The sequence below is a fragment of the Balaenoptera acutorostrata genome, chromosome 2 (genome assembly GCF_949987535.1).
Source record: "Balaenoptera acutorostrata chromosome 2, mBalAcu1.1, whole genome shotgun sequence".
Taxonomy (NCBI): Eukaryota; Metazoa; Chordata; class Mammalia; order Artiodactyla; family Balaenopteridae; genus Balaenoptera; species Balaenoptera acutorostrata.
The window spans coordinates 180416159-180438835 of record NC_080065.1 but is presented as its reverse complement, the minus strand read 5'-3'; the positions used below and the strand labels follow the sequence as shown (position 1 = coordinate 180438835).

General features: G+C 44.8%; 1 protein-coding gene and 1 non-coding gene across 2 annotated transcripts; both read right to left on the bottom strand.

The window, feature by feature from the left end:
• Nucleotides 1-3598: 3598 nt before the first annotated feature.
• Nucleotides 3599-6773, bottom strand: CD209 (CD209 molecule). Its single transcript, XM_007169054.2, has 8 exons — nucleotides 6640-6773; nucleotides 6386-6460; nucleotides 6185-6271; nucleotides 5736-5885; nucleotides 5440-5517; nucleotides 5045-5196; nucleotides 4443-4555; nucleotides 3599-4034 (listed from the first exon to the last, which is right to left on the bottom strand). The coding sequence occupies exons 1-8, from the start codon at nucleotides 6677-6679 to the stop codon at nucleotides 3893-3895; spliced, it is 837 nt and encodes a 278-aa protein (XP_007169116.1). The 5' UTR covers nucleotides 6680-6773; the 3' UTR covers nucleotides 3599-3892.
• Nucleotides 6774-9431: 2658 nt separating this feature from the next.
• On the bottom strand, nucleotides 9432-9538 carry LOC114236197 (U6 spliceosomal RNA). Its single transcript, XR_003622193.2, has one exon. It is a non-coding gene; the product is annotated as a U6 spliceosomal RNA (small nuclear RNA).
• Between the last annotated feature and the right edge of the window lie 13139 nt (nucleotides 9539-22677).

Below are 22677 nucleotides of genomic sequence, written 5' to 3'. Positions count from 1 at the left end.
TTCTATTGAGTTTGTGCCTTTAGTGGTTTCTCCACCAGCTGAGCTCCAAGATAGAGACTCAGGTGTAATTTATTTGGGACATGACCCTGGGAAGCATGACAAAGGCAGTGGGGATGTGAGAAATGGAAGGGAAGGGAACCGATAATGAGGATGTTAATAAGGAAGTAATGATGGTAGGCAACTGAGGCTGAAAACTTTGCCTCAGAGTCCTCCTTCCAGAAGGATAAGTGAGCTGGAGTATTTAACCATTAACTCTGATCAGTCATTGGAGATGTGGTGGCATCATCATTCCTGGGCATTCCTGGCTGCCTTGTACGTGGGCAGGGAGGACTCTGATGGTCAGGAAAAGTCTTTAGGTGGCCAAGTGTCTCAGATGCTGGGCATTGGATGTGTGGGGGCTGGTACACCCAGGAACATGCATCAGTCAGCTTAGGTTGCATTGCAGTAACAAACAATCCCAAAACAGCTTAGAACAACAAAAGCTATTGCTTGCTTATATGACAGGTCTGTGAGGGTGGGCTTCTGATATTCCCAGTCATATGTTGAGTCTGGGGTATCATTCCTTCTAAAGCACTTGAGTGGTTCTTTCTTGACCTCATATAATTTCTCCCCATGCATGTACCAATCAAAACTCCACCAAAGATTGAATGGGGGGGTGACTCCCCTGGTGGCGCAGTGGATAAGAATCCACCTGCCAATGCAGGGGACAGGGTTCAGTCCCTGGTCCGGGAAGATCCCACACGCTGCGGAGCAACTAAGCCCGTGCACCACAAATACTGAGCCTGAGTTCTAGAGCCCACGAGCCACAACTACTGAAGTCCTTGCGTTCTAGGGTCTGCGTGCCACAACTACTGAAGCCCGCGCACCACAATGAAGAGTAGCCCCCGCTTGCCACAACTAGAGGAAGCCCAAGCACAGCAGTGACGACCCAATGCAGCGCCCCCCCCACCAAAAAAAAAGATTGAATGGGGACCGTCTGCAGATTCTTAGAGCTCTCTCTATTCAGTTCTCTCTTCTTGGGACTCTGTCCGTTGAATTCTAGCCTTTCCAGCCTGCCTGAATTACCAACTCTATCTCCTCAAGCCAGTGAGAACTCAGAGCTCTGCTTGGGTTTACCTTCCCTGCACTGCAAACTGGAAACTCCTTCCAGGCAGTCAGCTGGGCCAATTGTAGGGCTCACCTTGTTTCTCCCCTTTCAAGGACCACTGCATTACACTTATCTCCAGAGACTGAAAATAATTCTTTCATATACTTTGTCCAGTTTCTCACTTACTTCAAGCAGGAGCTGGTACCGCATCTTGGCTGGAAATTATCATGGGGATCTCTTAATTCTGTCTTTACAAACACAAGCTGGTAAATAGGAACTATAATAATTACTGGAGGGATTTTTCTTGAGAAAAGCCATTCCAGCATTCACTGAATTTGGACAGTGTGATTCCTGGATCATTTTTGTTTTCAACACAGTTCAACGGTTTCCATTTTTTCCCCCTTTGTCCCCTTATATTTCACTGGAATTATTTTTAATAATCAATTATGCTAGCCTCATAGAATGAGCTGGGAAGAATTCTCTCCTCTACATGCCAGGTGCATGGCTGGGAGCCGAGGTTCTGGAATTCCTCTGTGGACAAGTTACTAAGAATCTGCTACACTATGCCACAAATAGCAAATACACCCCAGCATCTCAGCAATGTAACACAACACAGTCATGGCCAAAACACGCTCTTGCAAAACTGTTGCAGATCAGAGAAGCTATCTTGCATCCAAGTTGCAATTGTGGGTTCCCGCGTTGGCAAGGGGAGAGAAGAGTGTGCAGGGAGGTGACCACCAATCCTTCTTAAATGTCCCAGTCTGGAAATGACATGGTCAATCTAGTCTCAGCCCATCTATTTACCAGGCATATTTCTGATGCACTGCTTGAAATGAGTCCCATGAGCCCAACCTGAATTTGGTTCAGTTCCCCCAGACGCAGGCCTTAAGACAAGGATTTCAGTACAAGAGGTTGATTTGTTGTGTCATCCTCAGAGGGCACTAGGAGAGAAGGGAAGGAAGCCATAAGAAAGCATTATTTTTTTTAAATTTGTATTTATTTTTTGGCTGCATTGGGTCTTCATTGCTGCATGTGGGCCTTCTCTAGATGCGGCGAGCAGGGGCTACTCTTCATTGCTGTGCGTGGGCTTCTCATTGCAGTGGCTTCTCTTGTTGCGGAGCACAGGCTCTAGGTGTGCGGGCTTCAGTAGTTGCAGCTCACGGGCTCAGTGGTTGCAGCACGCGGGCCCTAGAGCGCGAGGGCTTCAGTAGTTGGGGCTCATGGGCTCTAGAGCGCAGGCTCAGTAGTTGTGGCACATGGGCTTAGTTGCTCCATGGCATGTGGAATCTTCCCGGACCAGGGATCGAACCGTGTCCCCTGCATTGGCAGGCGTATTCTTAACCACTGTGCCACTAGGGAAACCCCAAGAAAGCATTATTGGCATTATTGAGTAGGTGGCTTATTCCTCTTGCTAACCTCTAAAAGCTCTGAAACATGCCTCAGAGTTGTCTAAGTCAAGAGCAGAGAGAGTTGGGATATTACCCACCAACTCATTGAGATTTACCTCGTACAGCACATCCATAAGAAGTACAACACGTGGTAGACAGAATAACATCTCCCCTAAAGATGCCCATGTCCTAATCCCCAGGACTTATGAATAGTTTATGTTACATGGAAAAGCAGGAAGTAAGGTTGCAGGTAGAAATGAGGCCCCTAATCAGCTGATCTGAAAATTGTGAGATTAGACTGCATTATTCAGGTGGGCCCAATGTAATCACCGGGTCTTTTAAATGTGGAAGAGGGAGGGAATTCCCTGGTGGTCCAGTGGTTAGGGCTCCCTTCTTCCACTTCAGGGGGCACGGGTTCGATTCCTGGTCAGGGAACTAGATCCCACGTGCTGCAGCTAAGACCCAGCGCAGCCAAATAAATAAATAAATAAATATTTAGAAAAAAAATTTATATGAAGAAAATCATAAAACTTTACTGAAGGACATTTTTAAAGTACCCAAATAGGGGAGGGAGGGTGGGGGAGGATGGATTGGGAGTTAGGGGTTAGCAGATGCAAATTATTATACATAGAATGGATAAACAAAATCCTACTGTATAGCACAGGGAACTATATTCAATATCCTGTAATAAACCATAATGGAAAAGAATATGAATAAAAAATATATATGTATAAAATCACTTTCCTGTACGCTAGAAACTAACACAACATTGTAAATCAACTATACTTCAATGAAATATGTTTTGAAAAAATAAAGTACCTGAATAAATAATTGGTTCATGAATCAATGAACACATAGATAGCTAGACAGACACATACATACCTATATGTATTGTATATGTATACATATATGTATATATGTACATTCCCAACCAAAATTACAAACTGATTCAAAACTGTATCTGGGAAATAAAATACACAGTAGTAGAGAAAAACATATTGAAAAAAGGCAATGTCCTAGTGTACATCAAACAGATTATCAAACTATAGTAACTGAAAAAAACAAAACTATAGTAACTGAAACAGTGGCAAAGGAACAAAAATAAGTTCAGTGGGACACATAATGCAATGTATGACTTTATTAAGGGGATGTCATGGGGGGGCTGAGGGGGGGCTGAGACCATCAATAGATGAAAAAAGATGGTCTATAGCCTATGGTGGGATGGGTCTTAGAGGATAAGGGGGTCTCAGAATCTCCCTCAGGATCTCGAAGACCTCTGTACAGGAGGGGGATGGGAATTCACCAAAGGGAAAAACAGAAACGGGTGGGGCCTGAGAGGAACCAGCAGACCGCATGTCTCAGTCGCCTGATCTCTGCCAACCAAGACAGGGTGGGGTCGGTGGGGAGGCAGTGACCCTCAGAGGGCTGGGCAGGGAGCCGAGGGCTTCTCACAGATCCAGGAGTTTTGTGTGCTACATTTGCCATCATTCCAGCCATCGTTGTACAATTCCACACAGTCCTCATCTTCGTGGTTGTTGGGTTCCCCTTTTTTCCAGAAGCTGTGAACCCCATGAGAGCTCTGAGCCCCCTACTCCACCCAGAGCCCACCCCCAGGCCCCCCTTTGGAGGAGCTGGTCCCTGGGCTTTGGCGGCAAATTGCCAAGTACCAGCCAGAGGGTGGTGAGGAGTTTGGAGGCAGGGTTTTGGAAATGTGGGTTAGGGTTGGAATTCACCTCCATTAGCATCAGCTCTGGCAAAGTTAAAATGCAGATTCTTGGGCCCTTACCCAGACTTATAGGATCCGAGGTCCCCACCACCACCACTCCCACCCCCAGAATGAATCCAGGACTCTGCATCTTCACCAAGCGCCTCAGGTGATACTTTCCAGTCCCAGAGTCTGAGCAACCCTGCTTTGAAGGAGGGGCGTCCCTGCCCACACCCTCGGGCCATTGTCACTGGGAGGTCACCTGAGTTGGAGGGGGCTGTTGTCCACCCATTTCCAGGAACCCTCATTGTGGTGGTCACTGAGGCCAATCCAGGTGGGTTTATTATATCTGACATACCAAATCTTCAGGAATTTCTGGGGGTGGGGGTGGGGAGAGGGGTATCAGGAGGAAGATCCCTGAACGCCACGCGTCCCATGTTTGCCCACGTTCCCATGGTCTCCTGCCTCCCATGGAAGTTCCTTTCACAGTCTAGCCTATAGCCCCTACTCCAGTGGTATGTGTTCACATGTGCATGGAGGCTGTGGATGTGTGTTAATATACATACATGTGTGGATATGTGTTAACTTGTGTCTCAGTTGACATACATTATGTGTGGTCTCAAGGGTACTCTGAATTCCTTTTCTGTCCAGACATGGGCTCCTCTCAAACATGTTCTTCTTTCACTTGACCTTCCCGAGTCCATTATGGTTCCTCCTCCAGGAAGTCTTCCCTGACTGCCTCCCACCTCTCACCCCCATCTACCCCGTGGACCTCCATCTCTCAGAGGGCAGAGGAGTGCAGCAGAAAGCTCTTTGTTGACCAGTCATATGGCCCAGCCCCAAGGGGAACCTTGCCCAGCCCACCTGCTCCTCAGGACTCTTGATGATCACCAGCTGGGCCCCAATGTCCTGACAGGCGGAGACAGCAGATTTCCAGTCACTCTGGGTCCAGGAGAATAAGTAGCAGCTTCCCTGGAAGAGTCCCCAATTCCAAGGACAGGGACGGCACAGGCCAGCTGGGAAGGAGGAATGGGGTTGGGACAGAGAGGTCACTTGGCTCCTAGGCCCCACACACCTGCATCAGATCTTGGGAACCTAGGGCCAGCCCCTGTGTTCAACTGTCAGCTCAGTCCCCAAGAAATCCATGAGAAAGATCCCGGCTCTGTCCTGCCCTCCTCAGCGTGGCAGCCATAGAAGGTGGGTCCCAGCCCCACCCGCAATCCTGTGACTTCCTCTTGACCTTGGCATGGGACCCTTACCCAGGGTGGCATTCATCCAGGTCAGGTGCTGCAGGATCTCCTCCAGGTTTGATTGCATCTGCCCCTGTGCAACATCAGCTGGAGGGAGAGGACCTCAATTATTAAGCACCTACTGTGTGCTTGGTGCAGAGAGGGCCCCATGACAACATTACGTATGGATCTCACAGGGACCTGAAGAGCCCATGACACAAACGAAAAAACTGAGGCTTAGAGAGTGACTTGCCCAACATTGCCAGCCCCCAGGACCTCTTGCAGGGCTCCAATCCCCTCCCCCACTCCTGCCCTCTCTCCTTCACCCCTGGTGGTGATGGCTGGTCCAAGGTCATGCTCCCTCGGAGCCCCATCCCCTCTCTGACTCTGGAACCCGGCGTCCAGCTCCTCATCCAGGCTGTTGTTCTCCTCGTGGTGGTCCCCCAAATCTCTCTGCAGGACCTGGATCCTGGAAACTACAACAGAGCAGAGAATTCCCCCTTTATGAGCGCCGACTCTATACCTGACCTGGTGCCAAGTCCGGTTTCAAGGTCTCAGGGAAACTAAGCTACCCACAGGGGAGGATGCACTGCATTTCACGTGAGGAAACAGGATCAGAGAGGGGGAGTAACTGGCCCATGGTCACACAGAAGGTGACACGGAGCCCAAACGCCCCAGCCCTAGTAGGTCTGGGGAATGTGGAAAAGGGCAAAGACCATCCCAGAGAGAAAACCCAAAGGGACCCAGGACTCCAAACCCCCAGATGCTGACTCACCTTGAACCAGGGTGGTCAGCTGCAGCATGAAGAAACCCAGTGAGATGAAGAGCAGTAGGGGAAGCAGAGGGTTCCGGGTCAGACACCCTGCAGGACCAGCAGATGGGCAGAGCTTGGGGCTCAGGGGCAGACCCTGTCCCACCCCACCCCCTAACCGCCCCCTTCCCCAGCTGCCTGCTCCTGAACCAGCCACTCTGGTACCTGGTGAGCTCCTCAAACTGCGTAGGAGTCCAGGGTGTCTCTCAGCCAGTCTCTGGCCCCCAAATGTCTCCTCCTCTGAATAGGACAGAGCACATGCAGTTGAACTTGGAAGCCTGCTGAGCCCTCTCTCAGAACTGCAAGCTGGAGACCAGACCCTCCCCCTTCCCTGCAAGCTGAAGGCCAGACCCCAGCACCCTCAGGACACTGGGGACCTGTCATCCCACCATCACCCCAGACTGGGGGTCCAGCCTCACCAGAGCCACCCGGCTCCTTGGGGTTACACATCTCTGCCATCCTCCTTTCCTCTCTGCCCCTCTTTCTAACTCCTCTCTGGACTATGGTTTTTATAACCCCACGTATTCCCCTCTGTAGCCCTTCCTCAGATCTGTTCTTTCTCAACTCAGGAAGAATGAGGAACAGGATGGGGATAACACTTCCTCTCAGAAAAATCCGGGGAGGGATAAAGCGCCTGACACAACTGAGAGGTCAGTTAGGATCGGGCAGAAGCTGTGCAGTCAACTTTGGTGCCAGAAGGCACTGTTCCAACCTCTATCCAGTCCTGGGACCTTCAGCCTCACATTCTCAGAGCCTCAGTTTCCTCAACTGTGAAATGGGACAATTACCCTGCCTCACACCGTAATTGTAAGGTTTAATACAGCGCACTAGTAATGGGTATAAATTGCCTATTCTAATGATGAATACTCAGTAATAACAACACTTAAGCATGTGCCCACTGTTCCCCCTGGTGTGTGTTCTCCCTCACTGTAGCAAGTAATAAGCCTGGATTTGCTAACCACAGGTGTGTTCCTAATGGTCTAACAGTTCTCACAATAGCCCTATGAGGAAGGTAGTTATTATTCTGCTTTACAGATGAGGAAACTGACAAACAGAGAGGGCAAGCAACTGCCTGAGGTCACATAGCTCAAAAGCAGTGGGGCTGGGAGTTGACCCATGAGTCCCTGCTTAACCACTACACAAAGCAGTTACTTTTTTCCCCTTTGTAGTTACTAAGTATTTTGTAGAGAGTCACTTTGAAACTTTGTGTATTGAGCTTCCAATTTATTTCTGTATGGACCCTGGTCTCCTATCTGATGCAATTGGGTGTATGTTACAATCTAAAGTGAGTCTCTTGGGGCTTCCCTGGTGGTGCAGTGGTTAAGAATCCGCCTGCCAATGCAGGGGACACGGGTTCAAGCCCTGGTCCGGGAAGATGCCATATGCCACAACTAAGCCTGTGTGCCACAACTACTGGGGCCCACGTGCCTAGAGCCCATGCTCTGCAACAAGAGAAGCCACAGCAATGAGAAGCCTGTGCACCACAACAAAGAGTGGCCCCTCTCACCACAACTAGAGAAAACTTGTGTGCAGCAACAAAGACCCAATGTAACTAAAAATAAATAAATAGAACAAATAAACTTATTTTAAAAAATAAATAAAGTGAGTCTCTTGTAGACAGCATGTAATTGGATCATCTTTTTTATTCATTCTGTCAATCTCTACCTTTTAATTGTAGAATTTAACTCTTCTATATTTAATGTAATTACTGATAAGGTAGGGTTTCTATCTGCCATTTTGCTATTTGTTTTTCATATGTCTTATTTCTTTTTCATTCCTCAGTTCCTTCGTTACTACTTTTTTCATATTAAATAGACACTTTCTTCTTTTTTTTAAATTGAAGTATAGTGATTTACAATGTTGTATTAGTTTCTGGTGTACATCAAAGTGATTCAGTGTGTATATATTCTTTTCTCATATTCTTTTCCATTATAGTTTATTACAAGATATTGAATGTACTTCCCTGTGCTATACAGTAAATCGTTGTTGTTTATCTATTTTATATATAGTAGTTTTTTATATAGTAGTTCACCCTCTCCAGCATTTTTTTTTTTTTTTTGGCTGCGTTGGGTTTTCGTTGCTGCACACAGGCATTCTCTAGTTGCGGCGAGCAGGGGCTACTCTTTGTTGCCGTGCACAGGCTTCTTATTGTGGTGGCTTCTCTTGTTGCAGAGCACGGGCTCTAGGATGCTCAGGCTTCAGTAGTTGTGGCACGGGCTTAGTTGCTCCACGGCATGAGGGATCTTCCCTGACCAGGGCTCGAACCCATGTCCCCTGCATTGGTAGGCAGATTCTTAACCACTGCACCACCAAGGAAGCCTCCAGCATTTATTATTTGTAACTTTTTAAATTTATTTTTAAAATTATTTATTTATTTATTTATTTTATTTATTTTGGCTGCACCAGATCTTAGTTGCAGCATGTGGGATCTTCATTGCAACATGTATTGCAGGGTCAGTTCCCCGACCAGAGACTGAACCCGGGCCCCCTGCATTGGGAGCTCAGAGTCTTACCCACTGGACCACCAAGGAGGTCCCCTGTAAATTTTTAATTGTGGCTATTCTGACCGGTGTGAGGTGGTACCTCATTGTAGTTTTGATTTGCATTTCTCTAATAATTAGCAATGTTGAGCATATTTTCATGTGCCTATTGGCCATCTGTGCGTCTTCTTTGGAGGAATGTCTATTTAGTTCTTCTGTCCATTTTTTTTATTCTCTTGTCCTTTTATTTAACCAGTTTTTTAAAAAAATAGATCTTTATTGGAGTATAATTGCTTCACAATACTGTGTTAGTTTCTGTTGTACATCAAAGTGAATCAGCCATATGCATACATATGTCCCCATATCCCCTCCCTCTTGAGCCTCCCTCTCATCCTCCCTATCCCACCCCTCTCAGTCATCGCAAACACCGAGCTGATCTCCCTGTGCTATGCTGCTGCTTCCAACTAGCTAAATATTTTACATTCAGTAGTGTATATATGTCGATGCTACTCTCACTTCGCCCCAGCTTCCTCCTCCCACCCTGTGTCCTCAAGTCCATTCTCTATGTCTACATCTTTATTCCTGCCCTGCAACTAGGTTCATCAGTACCTTTTTTTTTTTTTTTTTAGATTCCATATATATGCGTTAGCATACAGCATTTGTTTTTCTCTTTGACTTACTTCACTCTGTATGACAGACTCTAGGTCCATCCACCTCACTACAAATAACTCAAAAATATAGAACGCTTCACGAATTTGTGTGTCATCCTTGCGCAGTGGCCATGCTAATCTTCTCTGTATCGTCCTAATTTTAGTATATGTGCTGCCAAAGCGAGCACTTCTGCCCATTTTTTGATTGGGTTGTTTTGCTGTTGTTGTTATTGTTGAGTTGTATGAGCTGTTTGTATATTTTGGAACTTAAGCCCTTGTCGGTCGTATCATTTACAAATATTTTCTCCCTAGTTGTAAGTTGTATTTTCGTTTTGTTTATGGTTTCCTTAACTGTGCAAAAGTTTATAAGTTTGATTAGGTCCCATTTGTTTATTTTTGCTTTTATTTCTTTTGCCTTGGTAGACTGACCTAAGGAAACATTGGTACAATTTATGTCAGAGAATGTTTTGCCTATGCTCTCTTCTAGGAGTTTTATGGTGTCATGTCTTATATTTAAGTTTTTAAACCATTTTGAGTTTATTTTTGTGTAGGGTGTGAGGGTGTGTTCTAACTTCATTGATTTACATGTGGCTGTCCAGCTTTCGCAACACCACTTGCTGAAGAGACTCTTTTCTTCATTGTATATTCTTGCCTCCTTTGTTGAACAGTAATTGACCGTAGGTGTGTGGGTTTGTTTCTGGGCTCTCTATTCTGTTCCATTGATCCTTTGGTCTGTTTCTGTGCCAATACCATGCTGTTTGATTACTGTAGCTTTGTAGTATTGTCTGAAGTCTGGAAGGGTTATGCCTCCAGCTTTGTTCTTTTTCCTCAAGATTGCTTTGGCAATTCTGGTTTTTTTAAGGTTTCATATAAATGTTAGGATTATTTCTACTAGTTCTGTAGAAAATGTCATGGGTAGTATAAGAAGGATCACATTAAATCTGTAGGTTGCTTTGGGTAGTATGGCCATTTTAATCAATATTAATTCTTCCAGTCCAAGAGCATGGGCTATCTTTCTATATCTTTGAATCATTTTCACTTTCCTTTTTCAATGTTTTATAGTTCTCAGCTTATAAGTCTTTCACTTCCTTGGTTAATTCCTAAGAACTTCATTTTATTTTGTTGTTGTTGTTGTTGCAGTTTAAAAAGAGATTTTTTTTAACTTTTCATTTTTGATATTTCATTGTTAGTGTAAAGAAATACAACAGATTTCTGTATGTTAATCTTGTATCCTGCTATCTTGCTGAATATGTTTATCAGTTCTAGTAGTTTTTGTGTGGAGTCTTTAGGGTTTTCTATTAAATAGATATTTCTATTACTATATATTTTTGACTTATTTTCTTAGTGGTTGCCCTGGGGTTTACTATTAACATTGTTAATTTATAACAATCTAGTTCAGAGTAATATCAACTTAATTTTAATAATATACAAAACTTTGCTCCTATTTAGTTCAATTTCTGCCTCCTTTTGTGCAGCTATTATCACAAATTACATCTTTATACACATGTGCCCATCAACTTAGATTTCTAATGATTGCATTAAACAGTTGTCTTTTAAATCCGATGAAGGAAAAAAAGGAGTTGCAAACCAAAAATACATGTACACTGTCTTTTATATTTACCTGTGTAGTTACCTTTGTTGGTGTTTTTATTTCTTCATGTGGATTTGAGTTACTGTCTAGTGTTCTTTCATTTCATCCTGAAATACTCCTTTCATTTCTTTTATTGTGGGAAAATACACGTAACATAGATTTTACCATCCGAACCATACAGTTCAGTAGCATTTAGTACATTCATAATGTTGTGAATTTTGTGCAACCATCACCAATATCTAGTTCCAGAACATTTTCATCACCCCAAAAGGAAACCCCATACCCATTAAGCAGTCACTCCCCATTTCCACCTCCCCCCAGAGCCAGAAACCACTAATCTACTTTCTGTCTCTATGGATTTACCTATTCTGGATTTACCTATTTCATATATATGGAATCATACAACACCCTTTTGTGTCTGGCTTCTTTTGCTTAGCATAATGTTTTCAAGGCTCATGCATGATGTGACATTTATCAGTACTGTATTCCTGTCTATGGTTGAATAAAGTAGTTTTACTGGATATAGAATCTTTGATTGACAGGTTTTTTCTTTCAGCATTTCATATATGTCTTCCCACTGCCTTCTGGCCTCCACAGTTTCTGATGATCCACGGCTGTTAATCTAATTGAGGATCACTTGTACAAAGTGAGACATTTTTCTCTTGCTGTGTTCAAGATTCTCTTTGTCTTTGAACAGTTTGATTATTATGTGTCTAAGTGTGGATCTCTTTGAATTTATCCTCCTTGGAGTTCATTTAGCTTCTGGATATGTAACCTAACATTTTCATCAAATGTTGGATGTTTTCAACTGTTATTTCTTCAAACATTCTTTCTGTCCCTTTCTGTCCTTATTCTCCTTCTGACACTCCCATTATGCATATGTTGGTATGCTTGCTGGTGTTCCACATGTCTCTGATGCTCTGTTAATTTTTTTTCTGTTCCTCAGACTGGATAATCTCAATGGATCCGTTTTCATTTTTTGCTGATACTTCCTTCTACCTACTCAAATCAATAGCAATTTGCCCTCTAGTAAAATTTTCATTTCAGTTATCGTACTTTTATTTATTTATTTATTTATTTATTTATTTATTTTTGACTGCATTGGGTCTTCATTGCTGTACGTGGGCTTTCTCTAGTTGCAGCGAGCGGGGGCTACCCTTCCTTGTGGTGCGCGGGCTTCTCATTGAGGTGGCTTCTCTTGTTTCAGAGCTCAGGCTCTACGCACACGGGCTTTGGTAGTTGTGGCACGCAGGCTCAGTAGTTGTGGCTCACGGGCCCAGCCACTCCACAGCATGTGGGATCTTCCCAGACCAGGGCTCGAACCCGTGTCCCCTGCATTGGCAGTCAGATTCTTAACCAGTGTGCCACAAGGGAAGTCCCTGTACTTTTTAACCCCAGAATGGTCTACATTGTTCCTTTTTATAATTTCTATCTCTTTATTGATATTCTCTAGTTAGTGATACATTATTCTCATACTTCTCTAGTTTATTAAATATGATTTACTTTCGCTCACTGATCACTTTAAAAACAGCTGATTTGAAGTCTTTGTCTAGTAACCAATATCTGGACTTTCTCAGGGACAGTTTCTATTCACTTTTTTCATGTGTATGGGTAATATTTTCTTGTTTCTTTGTATTTCTCATAATTTTTTGTTGAAAACTGGACATTTCAAATGCAAGCATGCCTCATTTTATGGTGCTTCACTTTATTAGGCTTTGCGATAATGCATTTTTTTACAATTGAAGGTTTTTGGCAACTCTAAGTTGTCAGATGATGATTAGTAATTTTTAGCAATAAAGTATTTTTAATTAAGGTATGTACAGTGTTCTTTTAGACATAATGCTATTGCACACTTAATAGACTACAATATAGTGTAAACATAACTTTTATATGCACTGGGAAACCAAAAAATTTATGTGGCTTGCTTTATTTCAATATTTGCTTTATTGTGCTAGTCTGGAACCAAACCCAAAATATCTCTCAGGTATGCCTTGTAATATAATATGGCAACTATGGAAATTAGATTCTCCCTCCTCCTGAAGGTTTGTTACCATTGCTGTTTTTCCATAGTAGTTGTTTTTTTGTTTATTTAATGACTTTTCTGAACTAATTCTGCAAAGTCTCTATTCTCTGTCATGTACGGTTACTAAAATCTCTACTTAGCTTGGTGCTTAGCTAGTGATTGAACAGACTTCCTTGAAAACCTGAAACTAAAAGTCCCCCAGTCTTCACCCAAGATCTCTGTGTGTTTAGACACAACTTCAACACTCAGCCAGGAAGATTACAACTCTGCCTTCGCCTCCCCTTCCTGCTTTCTCAGAGCCTCAAAGTCTGCCAGAATTAAGAGCTTAGCACCTTTTCAGATCTTTCCTGGATATGCACACAGCCCTCCACATGCATGTGGCCTTCCAGATTCCCAGGGTATGTTGGAACTTGTCAAAGTCCCTAGGGACATCTCATTCCTTAACGTTTCCTTTTAAGACTTTTTGGTTAAGCTATTATTTACCCCCAAATGTTATCCATCACCTCAGGCAGCTGTGTTGTTAAAGCATTTGACAGGTGCTCCCTGCGGAGAGGTTTTTAGCATTGGGCAAGTTCAAGTGAGGTCAACTAAAGACAAGCTGTTTCAGTGTGGTCTTCTGGGGAACCACTAGACAGATCAGATAATTACTCTTCCTTGGGAATGAGGCTTTGTAAGAGCTCCTTACAAAGAAGGAGAACTTTGTAAGTTCTCCTTCTGTAAGAAGAAGAACTCTGTTCTTCTTCAGTACCAGGAATGTGGGCTGTTATTTTTTAAGGCTACTTCTTTTTTTTTAAATATTTTTCTTTTCTTTCTTTCTTCTTTCCTTCTTCCTTTCTTTCTTTCTTCCTTCCTTTCTGGCTGCGTTGGGTCTTCGTTGCGGTGAGTGGGAGCCACTCTTCACTGCGGTGCAAGGGCTTCTCGTTGTGGTGGCTTCTCTTGTTGCAGAGCATGGGCTCTAGGCACGCGGGCTTCAGTAGTCGTGGCACCTGGGCTCAGTAGTTGTGGCTCAAGAGCTCTAGACCACAGGCTCAGTAGTTGTGACACATGGGCTTAGTTGCTCTGCGGCATGTGAGATCTTCCCGGACCAGGGCTCGAACCTGTGTCCCCTGCACTGGCAGGCGGATTCTTTACCACTGTGCCACCAGGGAAGTCCCAAGGCTATTTCTTTTTTTTAAATTTATTTTATTGAAGTATAGTTGATTTACAATATTGTGTTAATTTCTACTGTACAGTAAAGTGATTCAATTATACATATATATACATTCTTTTCCATTATGGTTTATCACAGGATATTGAATATAGTTCCCTGTGCTGTACAGTAGGACTTTGTTGTTTATCCATTTTCTATATAATAGTTTGCATCTACTAGTCCCAAACTCCCAATCCATTCCCCCCGACCCCCACCCCTTGGCAACCACAAGTCAGTTCTCTATGTCTGTGAGTCTGTAAGGCTATTTCTGAGTTGGAGAGTGGGCAATGGGACTAGGGTGCGTTAAAATTCCACCAAGCTCATTGTTCTTTACTGAGATTCAGTCTTGACTAAATACTCCCTGAATTACTGTAAGCTTTTGGTTGATTGCCAGAGTTCTAAAAGTGTTGATTCTGACAAATTCTGCGGTTTTTTCATTGTTTTTATGGAAAGGCAAATTTTACTCGCCATTTTTGCTGACATTCCTTTTTTCCTTTCTGTTTTTTGATGCCTAAATTTTCTTTGATTTGGCCAGTGGAAGCCTTTCATGCTGGCTTCTGTGTCCTTTTGACATGTGCCTATCAGTTTTTTGCTGAGCAGACTTTCCTTGTCTGAACCCTGGAATCAACCATTTTTCCAAAGAGCCCTGGTTGCTTTTAAGTGGAGAATGGCATTCAGAAACCAAGACCTGAGTATTAAGTATGCTCATTATTATTGGGGTGTCACTGATCCCAGGACTTCTGAGTAGGCAGATGAGAAAACACACACAGACACACACACACATTTATTTCTCTATATATTTTGAAAACCATTAGTTCACACCAACACCTCCAATTAAATACAATAAGGTTCATTCTAACTTTCCCTTCATTCACTTTTTTTTTTTTTTTTTTTTTTTTTTTTGGCCACACAGCTTGCGGCATCTCAGTTCCCCAAGCAGGGACTGAACCCTGGGCATGGCAGTGAAAGCCTGGAATCCTAACCACTAGGCCACCAGGGAACTCCCGCTCCATTCATCTTTGTAACACTCTTTTCTGATGGTGGGAAACCTGGTTCCCATTACCCTGCAGGATTTATTTATTTCATCAATCCCCCTATATATAGCCAATCTCATTTTCCCATCACTATCCCCTACGCCAGCGGTCCCCAACCTTTTTGGCACCAGGGACCGGTTTTGTGGAAGATGATTTTTCCACAGACCGGGGTGGGGGTCGGGGGATGGTTCAGGCGGTAATGCAAGCAATGGGGAGCGGCAGATGAAGATTCTCTCACTGGCCTGCCACTCACCTCCTGCTGTGCAACCTAGTTCCTAACGGGCCATGAACCGGGTGTTGGGGACCCCTGCCCTATGCTAGGTAGATGCCCTCCTCACTGCACTTGGACACTGACCCTCTCCCTCCAGGTAGACAGACCCCCATGTTGTTGTCCTGCTTACCTCACTTGGGCTCTGACATCATCCCATACCAGCCATCCCTCCACGAGGATGCTCTCCTCACCAAGTTTGGACTCCAGCACTCTGGTACCCACCATTTGGAATGCTTACTCTTGTCATCTAAGAACTGGATGATTTACCCTGTCCCCTAAACACCTCTCCATCTATGCAAGCCCATCCATACCCAGAGCTGGTGTCTGCCTGCCCCCTGGTACGGACGCTAAAACTGCTCTTGGCTCACCTGTGAAGGGCTCTTTTTTTTTTAATTGTTTTTTAATTTTTTGGCCACGCCACTTGGCATGTGAGATCTTTGTTCCCTGACCAGGGATCGAACCTGTGCCCCCTGCAGTGGAAGCTCAGAGTCTGAACCACTGGACCACCAGGGAAGTCCCTGAAGGGCTCATTTTTATGTCTGAAACCCAGCTCATCAAGGCTTCTTTGCATTCACTCTTGACTAGTCCTATTGAAAAGTATGGGTTTTTCTAGTTATCACCATGGAAGGGAGGGTCTTTGGGGGACTTCTACATTCTCAACAGAAATGGAAATCCTGCCAGCACTCCTTCACCACTTACTTTGTGCTAAAGCCGGGAGGGTGTGGGGTGGGAATTGATAGTTTTGCCTCTCTTTTTTTTTTTTTTTTTAAACATCTTTATTGAAGTATAATTGCCTTACAATGGTGTGTTAGCTTCTGCTTTATAACAAAGTGAATCAGTTATACATATACAATATGTTCCCATTTCTCTTCCCTCTTGCATCTCCCTTCCTCCCACCCTCCCCATCCCACCCCTCTAGGTGGTCACAAAGCACCGAGCTGATCTCCCTGTGCTATGCGGCTGCTTCCCACTAGTTATCTGTTTTACATTTGGTAGTGTATATATGTCCATGACACTCTCTTACCCTGTCACTTCTCACCCCACCCCCTCCCCATATCCTCAAGTCCATTCTCTAGTAGGTCTGTGTCTTTATTCCCATCTTGCCACTAGGTTCTTCATGGCCTTTTTTTTTTTTTTTTTTTTTTTTTTTTTTGCCTCTCTTAATTAGGAAGTCCGAGAGAGAGAGAGAGAGAGAGAGAGAGAGAGAGAGCCAGATTCAGGTTCAAAGTTTTATCTGTCTACTAACTGTCTCACCCTGAATGTAACCTTCTAGACCAAGAATTGGCAAATGTTTTCTGAAAAGGGACAGATAGCAAGTATTTTTCGGCCTTGTGGGTCAGTCAGTCTCTGACACAGCTCCTCCACTCTGCCCCTGCAACATGAAAGCACCCGGACAATATGTCAGTGAATGGGTGGGGCTGAGTTTCACTAAACTATTTATAAAAACAGCTGGGAGCCAGCTGTTCAGAGGGAGGAGACTGAGTCTATTTTCTTCACTGCTACATCCCCAAAGTCAAGAACACTGCCTGGCAAGTAGTGGGCACTCCAACAATGATAATAAATGAGTTATTATCACTTGTATATTCTTCTTTCTTTTTTTTTTTTTTTTTTTTTAAGTTTTTTTAGCCACGCCGGGCAGCTTGTGGGATCTTAATTCCCCAACCAGGAATTGAACCCACGCCCCCTACAGTGGAAGCATGGAGTCTTAACCCCTGGACCACCAGGGAAGTCCCTCCCTTGTATATTCTTGATGGAAAAGTAATGACACAACCAGAGTGACCAGTGCTGGTGGATGGTTGAACAGAGCATGGGAGATCCAACTGTGCGGCATGTTCAAGGTCTTTCGGAGGGGTTTTTGTTCCTTAAAGAAAGGAGGAGGGGGACTTCCTTGGCGGTCTAGAGGTTAAGACTCTGTGCTTCCACTGCAGGGGGCAAGGGTTCGATCCCTGGTCAGGGAAGTAGATCCCACATGCCACCTGCCCAGCACGGCCAAGAAAATAAAAGAAGAAAGAAAGGAGGAGGGAAAGAACTTTTATTGGGCATCTGTTTGGTGCCAAGAGACCTAACTTTTCTCATGACAGCCCTGTGAAGCGGGTTTGTATCATCGACTGGATGTTTGTGTCCCAGTCCGCCACATTCCTATATTGAAACCTAATCCCTAAGGGGATGATATTCCGAAGTGGGCATGTGGGAAGTGATTAGCTCATGAATGGCATTAGTGCTTTTATAAAAGAGACCACAGAGAGCTCTCTCACCCCTTCTGCCATGTGAAGACACAGCCAGAAGATGGTCCTCTGTGAATCAGGAGGTGGGTCCTCACCAGACACCAAATCTCCCCACACGTTTATCTTAGACTTCCAGCCTCCAGAACTGTGAGAAATAAATGTTGGTTGTTTAAGCCTCCCATCTATGGCATTGTGTTATCACAGCCTGAAAGGACTAAGACGCTCTGTGTTCCCATTTCACATATGGGGAAAACTGAGGCTCAGGAGTTGAGGAGACATTCTCATGGCTTCACAGCTGTAGGCAGATCTGGGGAGGTGGTGGCTTTCCCATCTCCAGAGACACATCAACAGAGCTGGAACACCAACCCCTCAGGAAGATGAAACAAGATACTATCTCTTGGATGGGCTATTCCTACTACTGTTCATTATAAACCCCTCCGCCTGGTGTTCAACACTTCGTGATTGGATCCTGGACCGGCCATCCCGTTTTTCCTCCTGGGGCCCTAAAGTCCTGCTGAAAAACTTTCAGTTCCTCTAGGAAGCCACATTCTCTTTCACTTCCTGACCTTTGCACGTGCGGATCGCTCGAACTGAAAACACCCTTTCTCCTACCACCCTGTTGCATCTCCTCTCAAACAACTCGTCCTTCAGCATGTAACCTTTCCCCTAGAACGTGACCGTCAGAAAGCTCTGGAGTATTTTCCAACATCACCAAGCCACTCTCCCAGTCTCACCCGACTCCGACTGGATGTCCTACAGATTGAACGCAGTCCTGACACTATCCACCTGGAGACAGCATCAGATCTGTTAAAAAAAAAAAAAAAAAGCAACTGTGTACACATTAAAGATCTTATTGGCTTTATTCAATGATTCATGAATTGGGCAGCATCCAGTCTAGCAGATAGAAAGGAGCCCTGAAGGGCTGTACAAGGCTAGAGGTTTTTTGGTTTGGGGTTTTTTTGGTTTTTATTTTCTATTTTTTGGCCACACCGCGCAGCATGCGGGATCTTAGCTCCCCAACCAGGGATCGAACCCATGCCCCCTGCAATGGAAGCGCAGTCTCTTAACCACTGGACCACCGGGGAAGTCCCAAGCTAGAGGTTTTATAGGCAGAAGGGAGCAGGATCAAGGAAGTCGTACTGGCAAAAAAGTGGGTGGGTCATTGTAAGATTATTTTCCTGTAGGGGATGGTAGGGGTCTATCAGACGATTCCTTATTGGCTGGTTTAAGATTCCATTTCTGAGAGAGCTCTGTCATTAAGACTGAGTTTGGTGATGTGAGGCTCACTATAAGTGACTCCATTTTGGCTCTGTTGTCTTGTTTTTAACAGATCCCACAGGTTAAGGGGTCAGTCCCACAAAACTGTCCTCAACTTCAGACACCAAGTGTAGATCCAGGCCATGCATACTTCTGACCCACCCACTACAAATCAGGGTTTCCCATGACTCCCTCCTCAAGTCTGATAATTTGTTAGAACGCACAAATCTCAGGGAAACATATACTTACCAAAACATTTACTGGTTTGTTATAAAGGATATTATAAAGGAGACAGGTGAGCAACCAGATAAAGTACATAAGGCAAGGTCCAGAAGGGTCCTGCGTGGAGGTGCTTCTGTCCCCTTGGAACTGGTGTGCGCCACCCTTACCAACCGGGAAGCTCATCAGATCTCAACAAATGTCTAGTAAGCAGATGACATGAGTGAGGAAATACTGTCTCACTCCATTGCCTAGTTCATCTTCTGTACCACACAGACATATGTAGCTGCCCTGTCCTACATTCCCGCCTGGATTCTCATCTCTCTTCCACCAACAAATCGCATCATCTTTTAATACCACCTCCCCCAGGAAGTCTTCCTTGCCTACCCACGTGGAGCTCCTTCCCAAACCAGTTGAGCTGCACAGACTCTGTCATACCTTATAAGCTTTGATCTGACAGCAGAAGGATTTCCCCAAAGATCTGCCCCAGGTTATACCCCACCTTCCTCCCTGATTCTCAGACAAGTGCCACCTGCTGCTTTAGAGGTGTCATTGAAATGGGACCCAGGTTGGGCTGGCCTCACAGAAACCTACCAGCACCAGAATTCCAGAACCTCAGCTAACATACACAGACCAGGAGGAGACCACTGTGGGCTGTGGGCAGGAATCAGGGAATGGACAGCCTACTGTGTTTCTCGCCAGGTTGGACAGCACCACCCAGTGGTCAAAGAGGCTTCAACACAGGTTTACAGAACAGATACCTTCCGGCCTCCTTGCCTTTGCATTAGCTGGTCCCTCTGCCTGGCATGCTGCCCTTCCTCCCTCTCTCAGTATTTTACCTATTCTTGAGAGTGACTTCACAATCCTCCAGGTTTGCTCATTTCCTCACCTTGAGCCTTAGACCCTCCTGGGCACTGCAGCCCTCCAGAGCCCCAGGAAGGAAGGCGTGCCCCATCACACATTCTGCCCTGTAGTAAAGGGTCCTGGGTCAGCTGTTGCTCCAGCCTCGAAGGCTCCATTCCTGGTGATGTGGATGAGTTGTGCCTCACGTCTTGGAACAGGAAGACTTCCAGGAACAGAGGCACTTTTCTTCCATCTTTGGGGAAAAACCTCTAGGTGTCACCACACTTCTCAGAAAAGGGCTGTTCTCACTCCTGCCTTCACCCCTCCCAAAACCACCAATGGCAGTATCTACTTTTCCTTTGAGAACACCAGCAGACCCATTTTTGTCTTGGCCTCACCCTTGATAAAGGTGGCCACTCCCTCCTTCGTGCTTGAACCCCACTTTCCTGGGACTCCCTTGATGGCTTCACCTGCTGGGTCTCCTCCTTCCTCCCAGCCGGCTCTTGCTCCATCTCCTTCCTCTTCTTTTGCCTGACCTTGCAATTTGCCTGTCATTTATGAACCTTTGCAGTCCAAATCCCCTTCTGCTGTTGGAAGGACGAGAAAGGAAGAGAACCAGGGATGGACTGATTGTCCAGTTTCTCCAGGATTGCAGCCAGCCTGAGGCTGCAGAGGGCAGCAAAGTCTGGGGGAGACACTGAGACCAGAACTGAGTGAGAAACCACCCAAGATCCAATAGGTCAAAAGTGAAAGCCCAAAGTGGTTATAAACACCAAATGGCCACAAGCTAGGGTATAGGGAGACAAGGACGAGGCTATAAAACAATCTTGTTCTGATGTTGTTTTAGGTACTAGATCTTTAATTACTTTCCTTTCTAGTGTTTTGTATGATATTTAGTCTGCTCAGTTTTTTTGTTTGTTTGTTTGTTTTTTGTTTGTTTATTTAGTCTGCGCTGGGTCTTTTTTTTAATATAAATTTATTTATTTTATTTATTTTATTTTTGGCTCTGTTAGGTCTTCATTGCTGCATACAGGCTTTCTCCAGTTGCGGTGAGCAGGGGCTACTCTTCATTGCGGTGCGCGGGCTTCTCATTTCGGTGGCTTCTCTTGTTGTGGAGCACGGTTTCTAGGCGTGCGGGTTTCAGTAGTTGTGGCACGCAGGCTCAGTAGTTGTGGCACATGGGCTTAGTTGCTCCGTGGCATGTGGGATCTTCCTGGATCAGGGCTCGAACCCATGTCCCTTGCATTAGCAGGCATATTCTTAAACACTGCACCACCAGGGAAGCCCCTGCGTTGGGTCTTAGTTGCAGCGTGCTGGATCTTTTAATTGAAGCAGGCAGACTCTTAGTTGCAGCATGCATGCAGGATCTAGTTCCCCAACCAAGGATCGAACACGGGTCCCCTGCATTGGGAGCACAGAGTCTTACCCGCTGGACCTCCAAGGAAGCCCCAGTTGGCTCAGATTTCAAGCTTCTTCTTGGCTCCCTTTGGATATCTTGTATCACTCTGTGATCTATCTCCAAATTGTTCATTGATTTGTTTGTTTCACCTCTGGCTCCCCTACATAGAAGTTACCTGTTACTATATAACAAATTGCCACAAACTGAGTGGATTAAGACAACACACATTTGTTATCCCAGGTTTTTGCAGGTCAGGAATCTAGTCATGACTTAGTGGATCCTTTGCCTGGGATCTCTCTTGAGGCTGCAATTAGGGGGATGGCCAGGAGGACTATGGTTTCATCTGAAAGTTGGATAGGGGAAGGATTCACTTCCAACCTCACGCATGTGGGTTTTGGTCAGATTTGTTTCCTGTGGGATGTTGGACTGAGTCTCAGTTCCTAGCTATCTGTTGGTCAAGGGATGCCTTTAGCTATTTACCACATGAGTTTCTCCAACAAGGCAACTTCATCAAAGCCAGCAAGGAAGAAAGTGCCAGCAAGACAGCAGTCAGAATCTTTTGTAACCTAATTTCCGAAATGACATTTCTTCATGATGAGATATTCTACTGGTTAGAAGCAAATTACTCTTTAGTAGAGGATTACACAAGGCCATGAATACCAAGAGGTAGGGACCATTTTAGAAACGGCTTACCATATCCCACCAGACTATAATTCTGTTAGTGCTGGGACCCTTTTGTTCACATTAACTATCATGTCTCCAGTGTTTTTGAGTGAATGGCATATAGTAGATGCTCAACTAATATCTGTAAAATGAGAGACTAAATGGAGTAAGCTGTATAGTCTAAGAGTAGAATAGCTAAGGAGTGCTTCAACATTTCTTTTATTATGTTCAGGGTTCTGTTCACGGGTTGTTGAAACTAATCAAGGAGCAGTGGGATGGGTGGAATTGTCATGGCAGGTAAAACCAAGGGCAGTGGACTGTAGGGTGAACACAGACAGGGAGGAGTCATTGAACTACAGAAGCCATGGGTCTGCTCATTTGCATCACCTTGCAGGGCTCCAGGAAGTGATCAGCAGATATTAGGCATGGTGAGTGCTATGTACCTGCCAAGATGTGTGATCAGCAGATATTAGGCGTGGTGAGTGCTATGTACCCGCCAAGATGTATCAGTCAGCATTTGCTGCATAACAAACTGCCCCTCCCCAAAAATTAATGATTCAAAATAAAAACTATTTAGTTCATAATTGTGTGGTTCAGAAATTTGGGTCTGACT